The sequence below is a fragment of the Lissotriton helveticus genome, chromosome 6, assembly GCF_964261635.1.
Source record: "Lissotriton helveticus chromosome 6, aLisHel1.1, whole genome shotgun sequence".
In the NCBI taxonomy this organism is placed as follows: Eukaryota; Metazoa; Chordata; class Amphibia; order Caudata; family Salamandridae; genus Lissotriton; species Lissotriton helveticus.
The window spans coordinates 904,850,381-904,871,856 of record NC_136067.1 but is presented as its reverse complement, the minus strand read 5'-3'; the positions used below and the strand labels follow the sequence as shown (position 1 = coordinate 904,871,856).

At 44.8% G+C, this 21,476-nt stretch overlaps 1 protein-coding gene across 5 annotated transcripts in view; it reads right to left on the bottom strand.

Annotated features, from left to right (window-relative positions):
• Positions 1-21,476, bottom strand: part of AK9 (adenylate kinase 9) — a 1,611,121-nt gene that overhangs the window by 674,347 nt on the left and 915,298 nt on the right. For 4 of the 5 annotated variants that reach the window (XM_078648533.1, XM_078648537.1, XM_078648536.1 and 1 more), the window contains one exon: positions 7,947-8,074. In XM_078648533.1, the coding sequence (XP_078504659.1) occupies positions 7,947-8,074 (128 nt within the window). The remainder of the gene's footprint in view (positions 1-7,946; positions 8,075-21,476) is intronic. The other variant, XM_078648534.1, reaches the window with a different exon arrangement.

The following is a 21,476-nucleotide window of genomic DNA, read 5'->3' as shown; positions in this document are numbered from 1 at the left end:
CCCGGATCTCTTTAAGTATAAGGTCTAGTATATCAGGTGTTCCGTCAGTACGATCCTTGGAAGCTGTTTCCGGCGAGGGGGGACGACTAGTAAGTTTAGTCCCATGGGGTAGGGGGTCAGTCCCTTGTTGGCCCTTCAGTATCTTCGTCCGATTCCTGCCCATGTTGCGGACCCTAGGCCAAGTTCAGTCCCAGCTCGTTTCCGTGGATATCAGGATGAGTGTTTGCGATGAACAAGTTACTTACCTTCGGTAACGCTTTTTCTGGTAGATACAGTATCTGCCTGTGGATTCCTCACCTTGTGAATATCCCCCTGCGTCAGCAGCTTCCGAAAATTCTTTTTGTAGCTTCGCGCCGACGTGGACCGACGTCACAGAGGCACGGCATCGTGCGCGACTCCGCTGACGTCACCGACCCCATATTAGGCCCACGCCGGCGTGATGACATCAGTTCCGCCCTTTTTTCCGTGCCTTCGAGGCACACGGACGGACCAATGACAGTAGAAAAATACATAGTATACACAGTACACAATGCTCAGATAACACACATAGTGCGAAAACAATGAGAAAAAGCAAAATGTAATAAACATTTCCTTTTACAATATATATATCTATATATATATATATATATATATATATATACAATAAACATGGTATGAAAGAGTGGACCACGGGGAGGCGGGTGGGTCAGTGAGGAATCCACAGGCAGATACTGTATCTACCAGAAAAAGTGTTACCGAAGGTAAGTAACTTGTTATTCTGATAGATACATCTGCCAGTGGATTCCTCACCTTGTGAATAGATTCCCACAGCAGTCCCCACTCCCGGAGGAGGGTGTCCACTCTTCTATACCAAGAAATCTTGGAGGACAGAACGCGCAAAGTGGCCGTCCCTCCTCACCTCGGTATCCAAGCAGTAATGCTATGCGAAAGTGTGGAGGGAGGCCCAAGTCGCGGCTCTGCAAATGTCCTCTACAGGCACACCTCTAGAAAGAGCAGATGTTGCAGACTTAGCTCTAGTGGAATGAGCCCTTATACCCTGTGGAGGTTCCTTACCCGCCAGGGAGTAGCAGATCTTGATGCATAAAATTATCCATCTTGAGACCGTGCGCTTGTGCACAGATCTTCCTTTCCTGCAGCCAGCAAATCCAACGAACAACTGGTCATCCAACCTGAACTCCCTTGTCCTGTCCAGGTAGAAGCTCACCGCCCTCTTAGGGTCCAAGCAATGAAGCCGCTCCTCCTCCTTGGAAGGGTGAGGGGGAGGATAAAAGGTAGGGAGGGTAACGGATTGCCCCAGGTGGAAAGGAGTTACCACCATCGGCAGAAAAGCAGCCCTGGTCCTAAGAACTATTCGATCAGCATGAATGGATAAAAACTGGGGGCTTTGAACTAAGAGCTTGAAGCTCACTTACCCTCCTTGCCGAGGTAATTGCTACAAGGAAGACTGTCTTGAAAGACAAAAGCCTCAAGGGACATGAGTGTAAGGGTTCAAAAGGTGAACCCATCAAGAATGTAAGAACAAGGTTCAAGTCCCATTGAGGTACAATAAAAGGAGTAGGAGGAAATTTAGTGGTAAGGCCCTTGATGAATCGTAAAACAATAGGTGACTTAAACAAAGAGGGCTGGTCAGGCAAACAAAGGAAAGCCGAGAAGGCCGACAAATAACCCTTAATAGTTGCCACCGCAAAACACTGCTGGGCCAAAGAAAGAGCAAATTGAAGAATATTGGACAAACGTGCCCTTTTGAAGGGTCAATGGACTTTTCCCCACACCAAGCAACGAACTTTGACCATCTATAGGAAGAAATGGACTTAGTGGAGTCACGCCTGGCTGACAAAATGACATCCACCACATCGTGTGGGAGAGAAAAGGAACTCAGGTTGCCCCGTTCAATCTCCAGGCATGAAGGTGTAAGGTCTGGAGGCGGGGGTGTAGAACCTGCCCCTCCATCTGGGAGAGGAGATCTGCCCTGTGAGGGAGACGGAGCAGCGGGTGAGAGGAGAGGTGGAGAAGGTCTGTGTACCACACCCTTCTTGGCCAATCCGGGGCGATCAATATAACTTGGGCCCGGTCTTGGCGAATTTTCCTCAGAACCAGAGGAATCAAGGGTATGGGAGAAAACGCGTAAAGGAGTTGCGAGTCCCAACTCAACTGAAACGCATCCCCCAAGGTTCCCGGCATCGGAAACTGGAGGCTGCAGAATGACAGGCAGTGAGCATTTTCGCGAGTGGCGAAAAGGTCCACCTGAGGAGTTCCCAACGTCCGAAAGACGTGACGAACTACCTCTGGATGAAGCCTCCACTCGTGGTCAGCAGAGAACTGCCGACTGAGACTGTCTGCACGAACGTTCAGAACTCCAGCCAGATGATTTGCCATCAGACAAATCTGATGGTCCCAAACCCAGGACCAGAGACGCAGAGCCTCTCTGCAGAGACACTGCGACCCCACTCCTCCCTGCTTGTTGACATACCACATCGTGGTTGTGTTGTCCGTCAGGACCTGAACTGACCGAACGCGAAGGGAAGGGAGGAAGGCCTCGAGCGCCAGACGTATCGCCCGTAATTCCAGTAGGTTGATGTGAAACAACCTTTCCTCTGGAGACCAAAGACCCTTGACCTCCAGGTCCCCCATATGAGCACCCCACCCTAGAGTGGATGCATCCGTTATCACCGTGGCCACCGATGGAGGAAATTGAAAAGGCTTTCTTTGTGGCAGATTGCCTTCCACGCTCCACCAAGACAAATCCACTGCAGTCTCTCTGGAGATCCTCACTGACTCCCTGAGATCGCCGTTGTGCTGATACCACTGCCTGCGGAGGCACCACTGGAGTGCCCTCATGTGCCAGCGTGCATGGTTGACCAACAGAATGCAAGAAGCCATCAGACCGAGCAGACGTAGGACCTTCAGGACTGGAACAACCGCTCCATTGTAGAATAAAGGAATCATTTCCTGTATGTCTCGAATCCTTTGAGGAGGAGGGAATGCACGGCATACAGAAGTGTCCAGTACCGCACCTATGAACAGGTTACGCTGGGAGGGCACCAGGTGAGATTTGGGTACATTTATCGAAAAACCCAACCTGTGCAAAAACTGAGTTGTCTCCTGCAGGTGATTGAGCACCTTCCCCGGCGACTCTGCTTTGATCAGCCAGTCGTCCAAATACGGGAATACAGGTATCCCCGACCTCCTGAGATGTGCTGCCACCACCGCCATCACCTTGGTGAAGACTCGAGGTGCAGTAGTAAGACCAAGCGGAAGGACCGCAAACTGGTAGTGTTGCGACCGAACCGTAAAACGGAGATACTTTCAGTGCGACTTCAGGATGGGAATATGAAAATACGCATCCTGCAAGTCGATCGACACCATCCAGTCTTCTTTCAGCAGCGCTTGAAGAACCTGTGCAAGAGTGAGCATCTTGAACTTTTCCTGTTTCAGGTAAAGGTTCAAGATCCTGAGATCCAGGATTGGCCGAAGCCTGCCATCCTTCTTGGGGATCAGAAAATACCGGGAGTAGCATCCCTGACCCCTTTCCTGCTCCGGAACCACCTCTATCGCACCTTTTCTGAACAGTGCCAGGACTTCTTTCTGCAGGAGAAGCAGGTGGTCCTCCGAACAATAACCCTGGCAAGGAGGGTAATTTGGGGGAAACTCCCGAAAGGGAAGAGCATACACATTCCCCACGAGATTGAGAACCCAAAGATCCGATGTAATCAATTCCCAATCTCGTAGGAAATGGGTAAGCCGACCCCCCACTGGACCCACATGATCCGGCATGGCAGATCTAGGGCTGCTTTGCTGCGTTGGCAGGGGGCTGGGACGGGGAAGAGGAGGAAGAGGAGGAAGCTTGACGGCCTCGAGAACGGGCTCTTTGCTTGCCCCTATAAGACCTGTACAGTGTGTTTTGCTGCTGCTGCGGCTGCTGCTGCGTTATCTTGTAGGATCGAAAAGAAGATCTGCAAAATCCTCTAGAACGTCTCCCAAAAGTGTCCCTGGTTTGAAGGCCCAATGACTTAGCCGTTGCCCTGCTGTCTTTAAAGCGTTCTAAAGCAGCGTCTGCCTTCTTGCCAAATAAACCAGACCCGTCGAATGGGAGATCCACCAATGTAGACTGGACATCTGTCGAAAACTCACTTGATTTCAGCCACGCAGCTCTCCTCGTTGCCACAGAAGAGCCCATGACCCTAGCCACAGAGTCTGCCGTGTCCAATCCACTCTGAATCACCTGCCTTGCTGCAGCCTGAGTGTCAGAGATTACCTCCTGGAAGTCTTTTCTATCTTCCTCTGGTATCTTGGGCACCAACTGTTTTACAGTGTCCATCAGGGCGTGGATATAACGCCCCATCAGGCAGGTCGCATTCGTGGACTTCAGCGCCATACTGGCAGAGGAGAAAACCTTTTTAGTAGCCTGATCCTGTTTTCTCGACTCCTTTTCTGCTGGAACCTGTGGAAAAGCTCCCGTTGATCTTTTGGAACAGGCCGCCTGCACCACCAAACTCTCAGGCAGAGCGTGAGTGGATAAAAATTCTGGGTCATCAGGAGCAGCTCTGTACCTCCTGGCAACATCCCTAGAAACAGCAGGAGCTGATACAGGTTTCTTCCAAACCTCTAAAATCGGTTCTTTAGGGCATCATTAAAAGGCAGCAATGGTTCAGCTACTGAAGATGGAGAGTGAAGGACCTCAGTGAGAAGATTAGACTTAAACTCAGCAGTAGGTAGAGCAATGTTCAATAAACTTGCAGCCTTCTTTATTACAACATGGTAAGGAGCCACATCTTTAGAGGGTTCATCTGGTACTGAAACTAAATCCCACTCAGGGGACAGTTCAAGGCCACTAGCCACTGAAAGGTCCTCAAATGGGTCCTCAGGCTCCTGCAGCTCACCCTCCTCCAAATTCTCCTCACGATATCTCTCTTCCTCCATCAGCCTCTGGGCTTCACGCCTCGACCTGCGCTTCACATTCGAAGCCGTCGGATCCACTGTCGGCTCCGTTGAAGCAGGTGCCGGCGCCGATCCCGACGCCGGATGAGGAAGAATCCCACGATGTCGCTCAGGGTTCGGCATCAGGGTTGATGGAATCGGCGTCGAAGGATTCGGCGTCGACGACTTCGGCATCGATGGCTTCGGAGTCAAAGGCCTCGCCGGCGTCGGAAAATGCCAATGCAGCGCCGGAGCCGGCATAAAGGGCATAAAGGGCGCAGGTGCATAGGTTTGTGGAACACCCAGACCAAACGCCATCGGACCCGTGGGACCAACAGGAGCCCCAGAGGGGTACATAGCCCTGGAATATATACCAAACATTGCATTAAGGAAATGAGTCGGATCCTGACCTGGAGCCGGGAAGGCTGGGTACGAACTCCCAGGCTGCTCTTGAGGGCGTGGAGTCGATACGACGTCGACTTCCTCTTCGGGCTGGTGCACCGGAGTCGACAGACCCTCGGGCAACTGAGCCTCTCCCTCTCCAACCATCTCCCCCTCACCTTCATCCTCCCGATCTGGAGGATGTAATGGAACCGGAGATGGATTCGCCGTCTGCCTCGGAGAACCTGGCGAATTTGCATGCAACGCCTCACCCCCGGCGTCCTGATCTTCTGAAGCCGAAGATACCACCACCTTCTCAATCAGCTTCACCTGCGACTTCGGCTTAGAACCCGAGTCCTTCCTCGAGCGATGTCAGGATTCATGGGACCTCTTCTTATGCTTCTTTTTAGATGATCTCGAAGCATGCAGCGAGGACGACTCCGATCGCGACCTCGAACGAGATCTTGACCTCGAGCGTCGAGTCCGCGACCTCGATTTTTTCTTCTCCTTACTTCCTTTAAACTTCGCCACAAGAAGCTTAGCTTCTCTTTCCCTTAGGGCCTTAGGTGTCATCTTCTTACAAGACTGGCAGTCTTCGACGTCGTGGTCAGAGCTTAAACACCACAAGCAGCATTCATGAGGATCTGTAATGGACATGGTTATGCCACATTCCCCACAGGCTTTAAATCTGGTCTTCTTCAAAGACATATCGAAAGAGAAGACAATGAAACACGAACAATACAAGGTAACAAAGTTACTGCAAAAGCTACGGACGATCCATAGAAAACCGTTAGCGTCGACGACGCGGAAAAAAGGGAACTGATGTCATCACGTCGGCGTGGGCCTAATATGGGGTCGGTGACGTCAGCGGAGTCGCGCGCGATGCCGTGCCTCTGTGACGTCGGTCCACATCGGCGCGAAGCTACAAAAAGAATTTCCGGAAGCTGCTGACGCAGGGGGATATTCACAAGGTGAGGAATCCACTGGCAGATGTATCTATCAGAAGCTCTAGGCAGTGATATACCCACGACTCCGGTTCCCAACTAGTGGAGGCCAGGGCAAGCGCCGTAGTGGAGACCCAGCGATCCCACGAGAAGGCAATCCTCAAAGTGGGGGAAACTGCGCCAGAGCCCCCCTCCGTCCGGCAGCCTGCAAAGCCATCTCATCCACACGACAACCATTCAGTCCGACCGCCCACAGGGGTGTGTGAGTCGGTTCCACATTGAGATCAGCGAGGCAGGCCCAGATGTTCTAACAGGGATAACTATTGGTGTACCACATTAGTCTAATGCCAGCCCGTGTGCATGTCTCTATAGGTACGCTATGGTACGTATCGTAGGAAGACTACACTTGGTTCCCTCCGGTAGATGCAGACCGTCCGCACCGGAAAGGCAGGTCCAGCAAATGGGGGGCGCGAATAAGAAAGGCAGCTTGTACAGAGTCACTCTATACCGTGGGGGGGGAAGAGAGAACCGTCCCAGTCTGGACCCCCACAGCAATGCGCCGACACTCCCTCAAGGTCTGTGGCAGAAGTCTGTAGCAACCTAGCCTGTCCTTCCACCATGGATTAAGGTCCCCCCTAGGCGTGGTAGTTCCTTCAGCAATCTCGCGGCTAGGGCGCCAAAGCAAGTGCGGGAGCTCACCCTGTCTCTATTCCCCACATCAATCCAGGAATGGGCTTACCCCCTCGTTGCCACTCCACTGCAGTTATGCTGCAACTTCACCCAGCTTCTAACTCCAGGGCGGCACCACCTCCGAGCCGCACGGTCAGCGCGGCCCCACACCAGGGTCTCCAGCAGCGTGGCGGCGCTTCGGCGATGCGGGGGAGTGTCGGTGGATCCGCAGTGAGCAGAGACCGAGGGTGCCGGTGGATCCGTAGTGGGCAGAGGCCGGGAGGCCGCAGTGGTATTCAGTCGCAGGTACGAGCCCGCGCTGCAGCGCCTGCCGCTGTCTCTATCAGATGCGTGCTCGGTTGTAACACAGGCCCCCGTCTCCGTCCGCACCCGGCTGCAGGTAGGCCACAGTCAGGAGCCTCTCTACGGCGCAGCCCCCAGGGATAATCGTGGTGCCCTCACCTCGTCCCACGTGCAATGTTTGTAATTCGCAGCTCAGTGCGCCATTCCAGGGCAACGATCCCAGCACGACCGCGCACGCCCGTACTTCACCTCATGCCGGGGTCCTCCACGGGGTGCAGCCGCTCCCTGGCGGCGGTCGATGGGCAGGCAGGATAGCGCTAACCAGAGCCAGGGATTTCTTGTTTTGCCTGGCCAGTGTCCAGTTTCAGGCAGGGGCAGCCACAGCCGTCCGAGCAGCGCGCAGGATCGCGCCTCGCAGCGGGGCCCAAACTCCGCCGCGTCTCGTGTCAGGATGGTCTCGGGTTGTAGCTCCAGCAGCTCACCATCTTCCAGGTCGATCGGGGAATTTTTCAGTACAGGGGGGCTCCAGCGACCCGGGACCCACGTTCCAGTCCAGCAGTAGGCAGTGCAACGGCACAGGATAAGTTATTCCCCCCCAGGAGGACCGGAGCTCTATCGGAGCACGACCGCCATCTTAGGCAGCCAGCCACGCCCCCCCCCACATTAAAGTACTGCTAATATTTATTTCTCTTCTTGAACAAAGCAAAAGTGTATTTTAGAAATGAGGCTTACCGGAAAGGTTCATTTGTCCACCATGGAGAAACAATTGGATCTAGTACTTCTGCTGGCAAGGGCTCATTAGTTGATAGATAAGATTTGATAGCCTCTTCGTCCTCAGTAAGCACTACTTCTTCTTTCTGCTAAAAAGATAACAAGGAGATTATGGCAATAAGCTTGAAATGAATTTCTTTCTTTTATGCAAAATATATGTAGACTTTTACATGTTGCCTTGTTTCCAAATGACTCGAACCAAAAATACTAATATTTGTGAGCAGCGTTATATGTGAAAATCTCCAAAGAAGGCTGTTGGAAAGTGGATTATTGGTAGAGGCAAATGTAGGTCTGCCACTGCCAATAAGGCCAATACACAGTATAGGGCTCAGAATAGGTCTTAGAAAATTATTCCCATGCTCAACCCTTGGTAGTTTGGCTGCGAGCAGGCAGGAGTAACTTCAAAGACAGGTATGTAAAGCATTTAAAAACACCAATTCAGTCAATAATTAAGACACAACACATAATAAAAATCCAGCACCAATTAATAACAAATGGAAATATTTGTATCTTTAAAATGACACCAAAACTACAAAAATTCAATATAGGTAACCAGAGATATGAATTTTCAAAGATTTAGCATTATATAACACTTAGAAACTTATAGCACCATATTGGGATACCTGGTCAGGATAGACCGGCTCAAAGTCAAAGTTTCAGGCCGAGCGCGATGGAGCCCTGAGCGACTACTACCACAATAGGTCCTGGCCACAGTTTTTACCTTCGGACTAAGAAACTTTTCTGGAGCTTTTTCTCGCTGAGTCTCTCAGTGCTCTTCACCACGCCGGATTCCGTGAGGGTTCGCCGGCCACGGATTTCTTCTACTCCCGGTCAAACTCTGGAAGTCAGACCTATAGAGCTTTTAACTGGACAAACCTGGATGGCTCGCGCTTGAAGGCTGGCGGCTTGGCTGACCAGGTTGAGTCGGTCCCCCTAAAGAGCTTTTTTCCAAAGTTGCTCCAAAGTTCTCCAAACTTCTTGAACTTCTTCCTGAAGTTTCCCAAGGGGTCCTAAAGTGTCTCAAACTCACTCCAAGGGTCTGGAAGCTCCAAGAGGGTCCTTGAAAGTTGAGGACTTCAGTTCCCACAATCCACTTGGACAACCCTTACAAATCCACTGGTAGTTCTTCATGTTGAGGATCCTTGGTGGTGATGTTCCAGGTGAGCTCTGTTAACCTGTAGCTTGCAGGGAGTCCACTCTTTAGTTCTTTTGCAGCAAGGTAATGCACAGGGCTGTAGTTTCAGCTGGTGCAGTCTTCAGAGGGCAAACCTTAGAATTTGCACCGCAACTTCTTGCTTTCTTAAGTTTCAAGCAGCAGATCTGAGTCACTCTGCCCCTCTCAGATACTTATTCCAAGTTCTCTGGGTCAAGCAAGAGGTCACTGCTGACCAAAGGGAGCAGGTCAACTCCCCAAGGATATGACCATATCCTGTAGAGTGTGGCATTATTTTGTCCCAGAGTGCACCAAATCCTCCAAATTCATAATGGCTGATTTTCCAGCAGGGAGGTAAGAGCTGGCTAAAGACACCCTTAGGATGGCTACTTTCCATAGACTCTTCCCCCATGCATCTGTGCATTCCTTCCATAAGCCTAGCTCTGGCTTTATGGTCAAAAGAGTGAAGTTGTAAATGACACTGATGCCTCTTCTTCTCTTTGAAGACCAAGGTTTACAACTCTCTCCCCTGCTCTGGCATTCATGTGTTGCAGCTGCCCTCCCAACAGAGCTGGTTAACTACAGGGGCTCTTTATCACCTCTTCAAGGCAGCCTGGCTAATCAGGACAGACCACTGGAAGGCTGAATCTGGAATTACAACCAAGAAAGTCTTATAACTTCTTGTCTGTACATTTTAGGAGAAATTTAACAATATCAATTTGTTGGATTTAGCACTACCATTCTGGGAAGTCTTTGAATGGAAGTTCTATCATTCTCCTATCAGGAGTTATTAGTTAATAACCTATTACCATGTTAACCTATGTGGCATGGGATTTCCAATGAGAAAAATGACCTGGACCATTTTTTTAGCACTAGAGCTTATAAAAACATATTTTTAAGTACTTCGCTTATATCTACAGGACCCCCACCCCAGGGAGCAACTAGGGGAGACTGGGGGTTCCGAACCTGTAGAAATATTGCAGATCCTCCCTTCACAGTACCCCTAGCATCAAAGTCGAATTTGGACAGCACTTTATCACAATGTGGGGAGTGAAATATGAAATCTCACTTAACCCATGGCATATCTCATTTTATAAGGGTCTACCTTATAAATACTTGACCCCCCCTCCCACCCCTGGGACACCCTGGGGGTTCCTAATATGCCAAAACATTGTAGGTTATCCATTTTAAGTGCCCCAAACACAAAAGACGAGTTTGGCACAAATTATTTTTTTTAAGCAGTCCTTTCACCCAGGGCTGCTTTTAAACTGACCTTAGGCTTCAGCAGTGCACACATGCAAGTACAAAAAAAGCTGCTGGCTTCTAAACTGCCATACCCTATTGTGGACTGGAGACTCCTAGGTAGTTTTAATCCCCCTGCCCTATTATTTAATGGGGTCTGGTAGGTCATGCCAATCACTGGTGTACCCCATACCATAGTGTACCCTAGTGTATGTGGGTGTTTTCACTGTATTCTAAATGTGTCTCTTTCAGCATAGTACTGGCCCTGGGCCTGGTTAAGCAGAGCCCAGGGTCATTCAAAGTCAGTTACCACCAGTACCATTCAGCAAAAAGGTGGGGGGTGCCCAGGGCACAGGATGACTTTGCAAAAACGTGGAACTTTTTTTTAGAAAAGCAGCCTTCATCAGCAAATACTTTCAGTTCATATCTGCAGAGTCACAGGGAAGAGTTGATGACTGTCTAGAAATGTAAACTATTTTTGTAAGAAAATAAATGTTAGAAACATCTACAGAACACACTGCTTCTAATGGTAACATTGTGTTGTTTACTTGCTAGTTAAGTTTGTGACCTGTGTACACCAACTCTTGCAAGTGGATGATTATCTTGCCTGCTCAAGCCTTTGTACCAAATGCAGAATCAGTCAACTTATTAGTCAACATTAAAGTTTGTATCTGCTAGCTTTAAGTATTCAGCAATACACACAGTTCATAGGTATCAAATATTCAGTTTGATAATTTGTTTTTTATTAGCTAAAATAATAAACTATTTTTGGGATAGAACTGTTACCTGTGGCCAAGCCATGGGATTTTGACTATGCATGATAAATGTGAAAGAGACACCACAAGGTAACCTAGTCTGGGCGTTGAAAAGGAAGAACAAAGAGGCTTCATTGATTGAAAAAAATAACGTTAATGAGATATCCATCATATTTTGGTGGATATCCCACCTAAATGCCTCTCGATTCCACCACATTATTCAGAATACAAGGATTTATTTTCTAATGGTAGAGCTGCTGGTATCAGGAAAACCCTTGTTCTGGGTTGAACAACACTTGAAATGGCATCACAGCGGCGCGCCAGTGTATGGTGACCGCTCTTGCCATTGTGATTTCTCTCTGGAAATTCCTGGTTTAAAAAACTAAAACATCCAAAAATGCCTCTATGTGCTCATAGAAGTCTCCTGGGGCATGCTGGACATTAGTTGTTTTTAAGATGGACTCTCAGTTTGTGGTCTGTGTTTGAAAATAACATAAGATATGACGGTTGACCATGCTGGCATGGTGAAGACTTGCAGCCACATTTTGTCCCCGAAGAGGCTGCATTCAATGACATCAGGGGGTGGGGGGATAAATGTCTGCAGATAATGTAGAAAACTTTAATTTTGGTTGGCCGATCACGGTGGGAGTGGCTGAAGCACTGCCTCCCCAACACCAGCAGTTTGATGGCTTGCAAGTCAAACTGTAAATTATACTGTTAGACCTGGCATCTATGACATGGTTTTCCCTGACTTTTTGCCTCTACCCCCTGTGTTTGTGATGCTGTGCTGGATTTTATTTTTTCTGGCTTAGATGCTTTGGGCAGTTTGCCACTGCTGATTAGTGTCAAAGTGCGAGTGCTCCCTATGTAAATTGGTATTGTGATTGGTTCTCCCATATTAGCATATTTGTTTTACCAGTAGGTACCTAGTAAAGTGCAGTTGGTGTGCCAGGGCTGGTACATCAAATGCTACTAGTGGGCCTGCAGAACTGGTTGTGCCACCACACATGAACAGCCCTGAAAAGATGTCTCAGGCCTGCCACTAGGGTGCCTGTGCGCAGTTTGCTAACTGCCATGTCGACTTGGCAAGTGCACTCACTTGCCAGACCCTACCCGTCCCTTTTTCTACGCATAGGACACCCCTATGGTAGGGCCATGGTACCCCCCTGGGCAGGGTGCGGTGTACATGAAAGTAGGACATTGACTGGCATGTGTAACATGTCCTAATAATGATATACAGCCAATTTTGTTTTTCACTATTGAAAGGCTATCTTGCCCCATAGCACAGAATAGGGAATGCTTTGTAACATTTTACAAGCATATCTTCACAAAGGGATAAGATAGAAAGATGGAGTTTGGTATCCCTGAACTCAGGATTTAATAACACATCTTTTTAAGAAAAGGTGGTTTTCAAATTGTGTGTTTGAAAATACCTCTTTTAGAAAGTGGCTATTTTCTTGTTCAACCATCCTGTGTGACTCTACCTGTTTGTGTATTGACTGTCCGGTTTCAGTGTGATAGGGACAGAGGATTGCATTCCCTGTAGACAGCCTCTGGGGGGTGTTTGAGGTGTGCCTGGCCCTTCCTGGATGACTCAGCCCTTAGCTGAATAGACCCTGGCTGCATATAGAGTGGTGGGAGGAGATTTTCCTTGCACCTGAAAGGAGTCTGCCTCCCTTGCACAATGCTGTCTCCACCTCCTGTGGTCATGCTGCCCCAGTGAAGGCAGAACTGGTCTGAACTGGGCTCAGAGCCTCCTGCACAAAGAGAACAAAGACATTGTGGGTTATAAGTACCAAACCCAAAACCCTAGACTTTAGATCATTCCTGGAATTCAAGAGGAACCTTTGCCAAGGAGAGGAGCTGGGGAGACTAAGGAGAATTACTTTGCCTTTGCTGTGTGGGGTTGGCCTGCAGTTGCTGTTTCTGCTATGGAAAGGAGAAGGACTTTGCTGTGTGCTGTTATCCTACTTGATGGAGATCTCCAAGGGCCTGTGTGTGGTGACCTCCTGTCCTGAACTCTGCTGCTGTGAGTTGTGACCTGCTAAGAGGAGCCTGTGCCAGTTTTGGGCCTCTGGAGGTTGTTGCTGCTGTTTGGAAGCTTGAAGAAAGAAGAAACTTAAAGAGCTACAGAAATCGACGCATCGCTCTTCTTGCAGCTGTTTTTCCGACGCACCTTCACAGCGCAAAAAGAATTTCCACACATCGAGACGCCTCTGCGAAAATAGACGCAGCTGCAAGGATTGACACATAGAGGGGTCGCGGCTGAAGATGACTGATGCATCGCTACTCTCCGCTGCTGCATCGATCCGTGATGTAACCCGGATATCCACGCATCGTACCTGTGCAGCAAGTTCTTCCGAAGCATCACCTGCGAACCAGAAACTGTCACGAAGAATTGACGCATCACTCCCAATACAGACTGGATTCACGGCAACCCTTCCTCTGCGTACAGCGGGACTGTTGCATTGCCTCCCCAAGGTCTCAGGAGTGTTGCATCTCTTTGGTTTCCAACTTTGCAGCTGTTTAGTTTTTGGAACTTTGACGCATCTACAGGTATTTTGGTGAAAAGTCACACAGCCATAGTTTTCCATGGTAAAAGTTCTTGAAACCTTTTGAAAGTCATATTTGTAACTGTGTTTGTTGGATTTTTGTCATTTTGATCTTGTTTAGTTTAGATCAAGATATTGTATTTTTCAAAACTGGTGTGGTGTCCTTTTGTGGTGTTTTCCCTGTGTTACTGTGAGTGTTGGTACAAATAGTTTACAATATTGCCTTTGGGATAAGCCTGTCTGCTCATGCTAAACTACCAAGTGGTGAACAGGGATTATCTAAAGTGTGTAACCCCCTTTCCTTGACAAGAAGCAAGGGTCCCTATTTGGAAAAAGGTTCCTACCACTGCCAACTAGAGACACCCAGATCTAACATATAATTATCTGTATACTTTGAGTAATGAGTTTTCGGTGAGGAGATCATCATCATCATTATCATCATCATGTGGTTTGGTCTTGAATTGAACCATATACCCAGAGGTTTCACTCTGTCCTTAAAGGGAATCTCTGTGTCAACAACTTGAAAGGGTCAATATGTATTTTATTAGTTTTCAGCGTGTTGTTCGTGCTCACTAATAAAAATAGTATTTTAGAACAATAAAGGTTCAGCTATTTTTCAAGCATCCAATCTTGGATCATATCACAGATGTTTACCATCTTTTCACCATCTGGCAACGTCTTCTCTGTTGATAGTGAGATAATTGATGTCTCATCAGAAGGTTTGACTAAAGATCTTTTCACATAGTGCTTCAGTTACTGGCTGAACATAAATGTTCATTGAAGGACTAAACAAAATCACTGCAGCACCCTCTTCAGCCACGTTAGTTTGAGCTGTCTCCCTTGTCCATGGTGCTCAACAATATTATTTGTATGTCTAACAAAGACACATCACTACCACAATTGAGGTGCAACTCAGATTGCTAGTTGTCCAGTTTGTTAAACAGTTCAACGTGATACTGTTCTTGGATGGTGGCAGCTTTTTCAAACCCCTTTAGTGAGAAAGATGTTGGAAATCAATTTTATGCTTCTTCTGGTCTAGAGGATCATATAAAGACTATTTTATTAAGGTAAAGATCCACTACTCCCTTAGCTCTTTTGGAATGTTACACTGTTTGAAGAACTATTTAAAAATGTTGTATTTTGTTGATTTAGTGTGTCTCTACATACCTTGATATTGATAGTTAAAGAGGGAGCAAGACGGACCAAGAGAAATGCACTAGAATTTGTGCATTGGGGTATTTTACAGATGCCCTCCATATTAACCTTGGGAAACTAGAATGCTACCTACCCGCTTTATGGGAATTACATTTTTTTGACAAAGAGTCTTTTTAAAGTGCTTTTTGCACTGTACCTTCCTTTCTTTGAGTTGAGGATCTCGTTTTCAAAATAATTTTATTGAGTGTGACAACACTTTTCAGAGGGGATACCTGTGGCCACTGTGACAATATCTGTGATTTTAAAAGTTTGGAAAGAAAGCTGGATGAATTTCTAGCCATAATAAACCTTTTGCTCTTTAGCATATCAAAACATATGCTGTATTTTGCATTGCTTAGGATTTATGACTAATCTTTTCTTTTACACAGGTCTGCCTATGTTTTAAGTGCACATTGCACATGGATGTTGATATATTGTTGCCTTGTTTATGTTGATGGATATGTGAAAAATATAATAGATCAGTAAGTACTTCTAGTAAGTATGCTCCCTCCAAGAATTATTATGCCTCTAAACTGACACGTCATGAGGACAAATTGCCTTCTCTTACACTTATTAAATTTATTGAGAACTGATATAAAAAGGGCACATTGCTCTGTCTATAGTCACAGAGAACCAATCCATCCAAGGAACTGTGCACCAAGGACATTGGCCATCTTCCTCTGACACAGCCTTCCACAATTCTTAGATCTGTGTGAGCCCAGACTGTCCTCAGCTTTTGTGCAGTTATGCAAAGTCTCCATCACTTCTTATTATGGCAGATCTTAGGATAGGTAGGAAGGATATATGAAAAATATCATGCTTATAGGCCTGATTTAGAGTTCACTTAAGTCTAAGAAAAATTCCCTTTGGGATATTCTATTAGCATACAGTATACACATGCAACACTTCAACACACAATCATACTGCAATATTCAAAAATGTTGTTAACCGCATCGCTGCTAGAGAGATTCTCCTGCTGTGCTGGACAGCAATAAAAACGGGTGTGGTCATGACGAGCTCAGCTCGTCATGAGCACAGGAGCACTGTGCTGCATGACGAGCTGAGCTCGTCATGAGCATTGAAGGGGTTAAACATACATTGGGTCAGTACCATCAGTACCAGAAAGTCAATATATAGACAAAAAGGATTTTCCGCTGGAAAAATGGATTAAACTAATTCATATAAAATCATTAGAAAAAGTACTAAAAATAGCACATCAATGCGCACATTAAAAACATGAAAAACCAAGTCACAAATATACAAGGAAATTTATAACAACCTTCACATTAATATAACATTATTTGCGTGTATTATGAAATAGTGTACAAATACATTTTACAATTGTGAGCAAAAGACAGCGACGCGTTTCAGAGGATTGTATTGGTCCCACCTCCTTCTTCAGGCTTGCTACAAATGTATTCCAACACTGTGCATCTATATAAATATACATACAATAACATTTTTTATATATTATATCATACATGACATCAACAATATACATTATACATGATTATTTCATTTAGAGGTTTTCAGTAGATTTGTAGACTTAGTTAAACTAACAAGTACTGTACTATTGTTTGAGTTGCTGGTACTACTGACAGAAAGATCCGGCTCACAGAACTCCACAATCATTCAAGATACACATCCAATTGTTTCAATTATGTTAGACTGGGAAAACTATGTATATATTCCCAATTTTTTTTTCACCTTGGATTGTTTATACTAATGAGTTGTTGTGCATGATAAGTTTTATATTTATTTAAGGGACAGATGTTAGATATGAGGGGTTTAACAACCTCCTTCATTATATAAACACATACACATAGTGCCAAGGGTACCCACCATAATTAGCACAGGTTACCCTAACAATCTTCAAAGGATCTCTTCTTAGTGTTCAGTGTGGCAAGTGTTGCCTCCAGACATTTTTTAAAGAACACTTCTTTACAGTTGCCTGTGTCCAAAAGGTATGGGTTTAAAGTAAAAATACCTCAGGTTGTATTGGAAGGTAATCAATTTACTAGTATATTTCATATTCAGATACCTACCACAGACAATAAGCTTCAGGCAAACTTAAAGGGGATTTTTCAATTTCCACCAGTAGTAGGCAACCAATCCTAAAACAGAGATCACACGCTTATTAGTAATGTGGTGTGATTATATAGCCATGACTTTTGTGTTATACATAATCTAGTTGCAAATTACCTGTAAGTATTATATTTTTTTTTCTCACACCGTCTTCCTTTTAATTTCCTTTCAGTATTTTTCGTTTTGTTATATAAACCAAGGGATTTGGCGGTCCAACGTAAAACAACAGTGTTTAGCGATTAATCTCACCTATTTTAAGTTAAAAAACAAGTTTGTAGAGGACTCTTAGTGCTGTGCTAACCCTAGTTGAACTGTTCCTCAACCAAGCCTGTTGTTCATATGTCGGCCCCCACTTATTTTAATTTTTAATTCAAATTCCGAAAAGCCCCAGCTTTGTAGTAATTATCGTCAGTATTAAACATGTAGGCGGCCAATTTTCTCATTAATATGCCGCATTACCGCTAATATTTCACATGCTCATGGCCGGATTGACTCACATCACAGCTCATATTTACATTTTTAAAGAATTTCACTTATTATATATCAGTATGTGTGCCAGCGATCTTGCATCGCGCTGCGCACACAATATCTCTATTCGCACGCTCTAACCGTTTATTTTAAACAATGTGTGAACAAAATAAGTAGCCTTCTAACGAACGCTACGCGCACCATGTTTTCATTCGTGCACTCTGACGGCTTATCAAGGATGGAACATATTCGGTCATATATGCGTAATCCCTTTAGACCTCTCTGGCCACTTTTATCCAGATTTTAAATAGGCAAAGCTCGCGCCAAGAATTTACGGGATCATTATACCCACAAAAGGCGACTGAAATTGTCTCACTGTCATGTTACCGGCGCCATCTTTAAGCTATGCTTATTTAAGAAGGTATAACATTTACCGAAAACAAAGTAGACAATATAGCTAAGTTACTATATAACATTAAGCAGCCCACTAAGGAAACTGCCTAGGCGCAGAGCATCTATAGTAGCGCAATGTTTCTACTTACCGGGATAAAAAAATCTCCTGCCTCGTCCGCCACAATCGTGTGTGGACATGCGTATTCCCATACCCTTTTATACGGGTGTTGATTGGACAGAAGCTCACGTCAATAACACCGGGTTTGTTACAACAGCGATGACGGACTAACCTAGACCAGAGGTTGAGATTTCGCTGCCATTTTGGAATGGTATTCATTCTCAAAACGTTCCCCCCCCCCGGATTTTATTAATCCGAATATTGTCATTGTTGCTTGAGATTCTGCAGTGAAATTTATTCAGCAATATTAAGTGCTCACTTTACCTTTCCGGAGCCATAGTTTCCACAACAGGGGGGACAAATATTATATAGCTTTTTCTAAAAGAAATAGCCATGTGGCATACATATATGCATAGTATTGAATGTTCTCTCAGATGTCAACCTAGCCATCTTAACACTTATCTAAATGCTTGGTTTGACTTTATCAGTTTTTCAGTGGTATATTTCATTTCTCAACACTGTAAGGCAAGGGTTAAATTCAAGAGAGGAATGGGAAAAACTGATAAAGTCAAATTAGAGATATATACTGAGTTGTCAAATGTCTGAGAAGAAATCACTAGGTATATCACTAGGAGAAATGAGCCTAAGTAATGAAGGATTTAAGGTTGTTTTTAACATTGGAAATATAAAAGTGCCCCCAATAGGAATAAGAAATTATAGGACATGTTAGTTGGGCCTCTGTTATAGGTTCTGACATAAATTATGACCATATCATAACCAAGCATTCAGATAAGTGTTAAGATGGCTATGTTGAAATCTGAGAGAACATTCAATACTGTGCATGTATGTATGCCACATGGCTATTTCTTTTAGAAAAAGCGATATAATATTTGTCCCCCCCTGTTGTGGAAACTATGGCTCCGGAAAGGTAAAGTGAGCACCTAATATTGCTCAATAAATTTCACTGCAGAATCTCTAGGAACGATGACAATATTCGGATTAATAAAATACGGGGGGGGGGGAACGTTTTGAGAATGAATACCATTCCAAAATGGCTGCGAAATCTCAACCTCTGGTCTAGGTTAGTCCGTCATCGCTGTTGTAACAAACCCGGTGTTATTGACGTGAGCTTTTATCCAATCAACACCCGTATAAAAGGGTAGGGGAATGCGCATGTCCACACACGATTATGGCGGACGAGGCAGGAGATTTTTTAATCCCGGTAAGTAGAAACATTGCGCTACTAGAGATGCTCTGCGCCTAGGCGGTTTCCTTAGTGGGCTGCTTAATGTTATATAGTAACTTAGCTATATTGTCTACTTTGTTTTCGGTAAATGTTATACCTTCTTAAATAAGCATAGCTTAAAGATGGCGCCGGTAACACGACAGTGAGACGATTTCAGTCGACTTTTGCGGGTATAATGATCCCGTAAATTCTTGGCGCGAGCTTTGCCTATTTAAAATCTGGATAAAAAGTGGCCGGAAAGGTCTAAAGGGATTACGGCATATATGACCGAATATGTTCCATCCTTGATAAGCGGTCAGAGTGCACGAATGAAAACATGGTGCGCTTAGCGTTGTTAGAAGGCTACTTATTTTGTTCACACATTGTTTAAAATAAACAGTTAGAGTTCCGAATGGAGATATTGTGTGCGCAGCGCGATGCAAGATCGCTGGCACACATACTGATATATAATAAGTGAAATTCTTTAAAAATGTAAATATGAGCTGTGATGTGAGGCAATCTGGCCAAGAGCATGTGAAATATTAGGGGTAATGCGGCATATTAATGAGAAAATTGGCCGCCTACATGTTTAATACTGACGATAATTACTACAAAGCTGGGGCTTTTCGGAATTTGAATTAAAAATTAAAATAAGTGGGGGCCGACTTATGAACAACAGGCTTGGTTGAGGAACAGTTCAACTAGGGTTTGCACAGCACTAAGAGTCCTCTACAAACTTGTCTTTTAACCTAGAATAGGTGATATTAATCGCTAAATATTGTTGTTTTATGTTGGACCGCCAGATCCCTTGGTTTATATAACAAAACGAAAAATACTGAAATGAAATTAAAAGGAAGACGGTGTGAGAAAAAAAATATATAATACTTACAGGTAATTTGCAACTAGATTATGTATAGCACAAGAGTCATGGCTATATAATCACACCACATTACTAATAAGGGTGTGATTTATGTTTTAGGATTGGTTGCCTACTACTGGTGGAAATTGAAAAATCCCCTTTAAGTTTGCCTGAAGCTTATTGGCTGTGGTAGGTATCTGAATATGAAATATACTAGTAAATTGATTACCTTCCAATACAACCTGAGGTATTTTTACTTTAAACCCCTTTCTTTTGGACACAGGCAACTGTAAAGAAGTGTTCTTTAAAAAATGTCTGGAGGCAACACTTGCCACACTGAACACTAAGAAAAGACCTCTTGAAGACTGTTGGGGTAACCTGTGCTAATTATGGTGGGTACCCTTGGCACTATGTGTATGTGTTTATATAACGAAGGAGGTTGTTAAACCCCTCATATCTAACATCTGTCCCTTAAATAAATATAAAACTTATCATGCACAACAACTCATTAGTATAAACAAACAGTGAGTTGGGACGTACAAGGTGAACATTTTTTTGGGGAATATATATATATAGTTTTCCCAGTATAACATCATTTAAATAATTAGATGTGTATCTTGAATGATTGTGGAGTTCTGTGAGCCGGGTCTTTCTGTCAGTAGTACCAGCAACTCAAACAATAGTACAGTACTTGTTAATTTAACTAAGTCTACAAATCTACTGAAAACCTCTAAATGAAGTAATCATGTATAATGTATATAGTTGATGTCATGTACAATATAATATATAAAAAATATTTTTGTATGTATATTTATATAGATGCACAGTGTTAGAATACATTTGTAGCAAGCCTGAAGAAGGAGGTGGGACCAATACAATCCTCCGAAACGCGTCACTGTCTTTTGCTCACAATTGTAAAATGTATTTGTACACTATTTCATAATACATGCAAATAATGTTATATTAATGTGAAGGTTGTTATACATTTCCTTGTATTTCTGTGACTTGGTTTTTCATATGTTTTTGTTGTGCACATTGATGTGCTATTTTTAGTACTTGTTAAAATTATTTTATATGAATTAGTTTAATAAATTTTTCCAACGGAAAATCCTTTTTGTCTATATATTGACTTTCTGGTACTGATCGTACTGACCCAATGTATGTTTAACAACATTGTTGAATATTGAAGTATGATTGTGTGTTGAAGTGTTGCATGTGTATACTGTATGCTAATAGAATATTCCAAAGGGAACTTTTCTTAGTCTTAAGCGTCTTTGTGGTGTCCTGTCCCTTTGGGTTGTTGGATCCCTCTCTTGTTATTGCTGATTTAGAGTTCAGCAGGTGGTTTACTACATCACAAACATGACAGATATCTCTTCTGCTGTATTACAAGTGCCATAGGATATAATGCACTCGCAGTATAGTGGATGGGATATTCGTCACATTG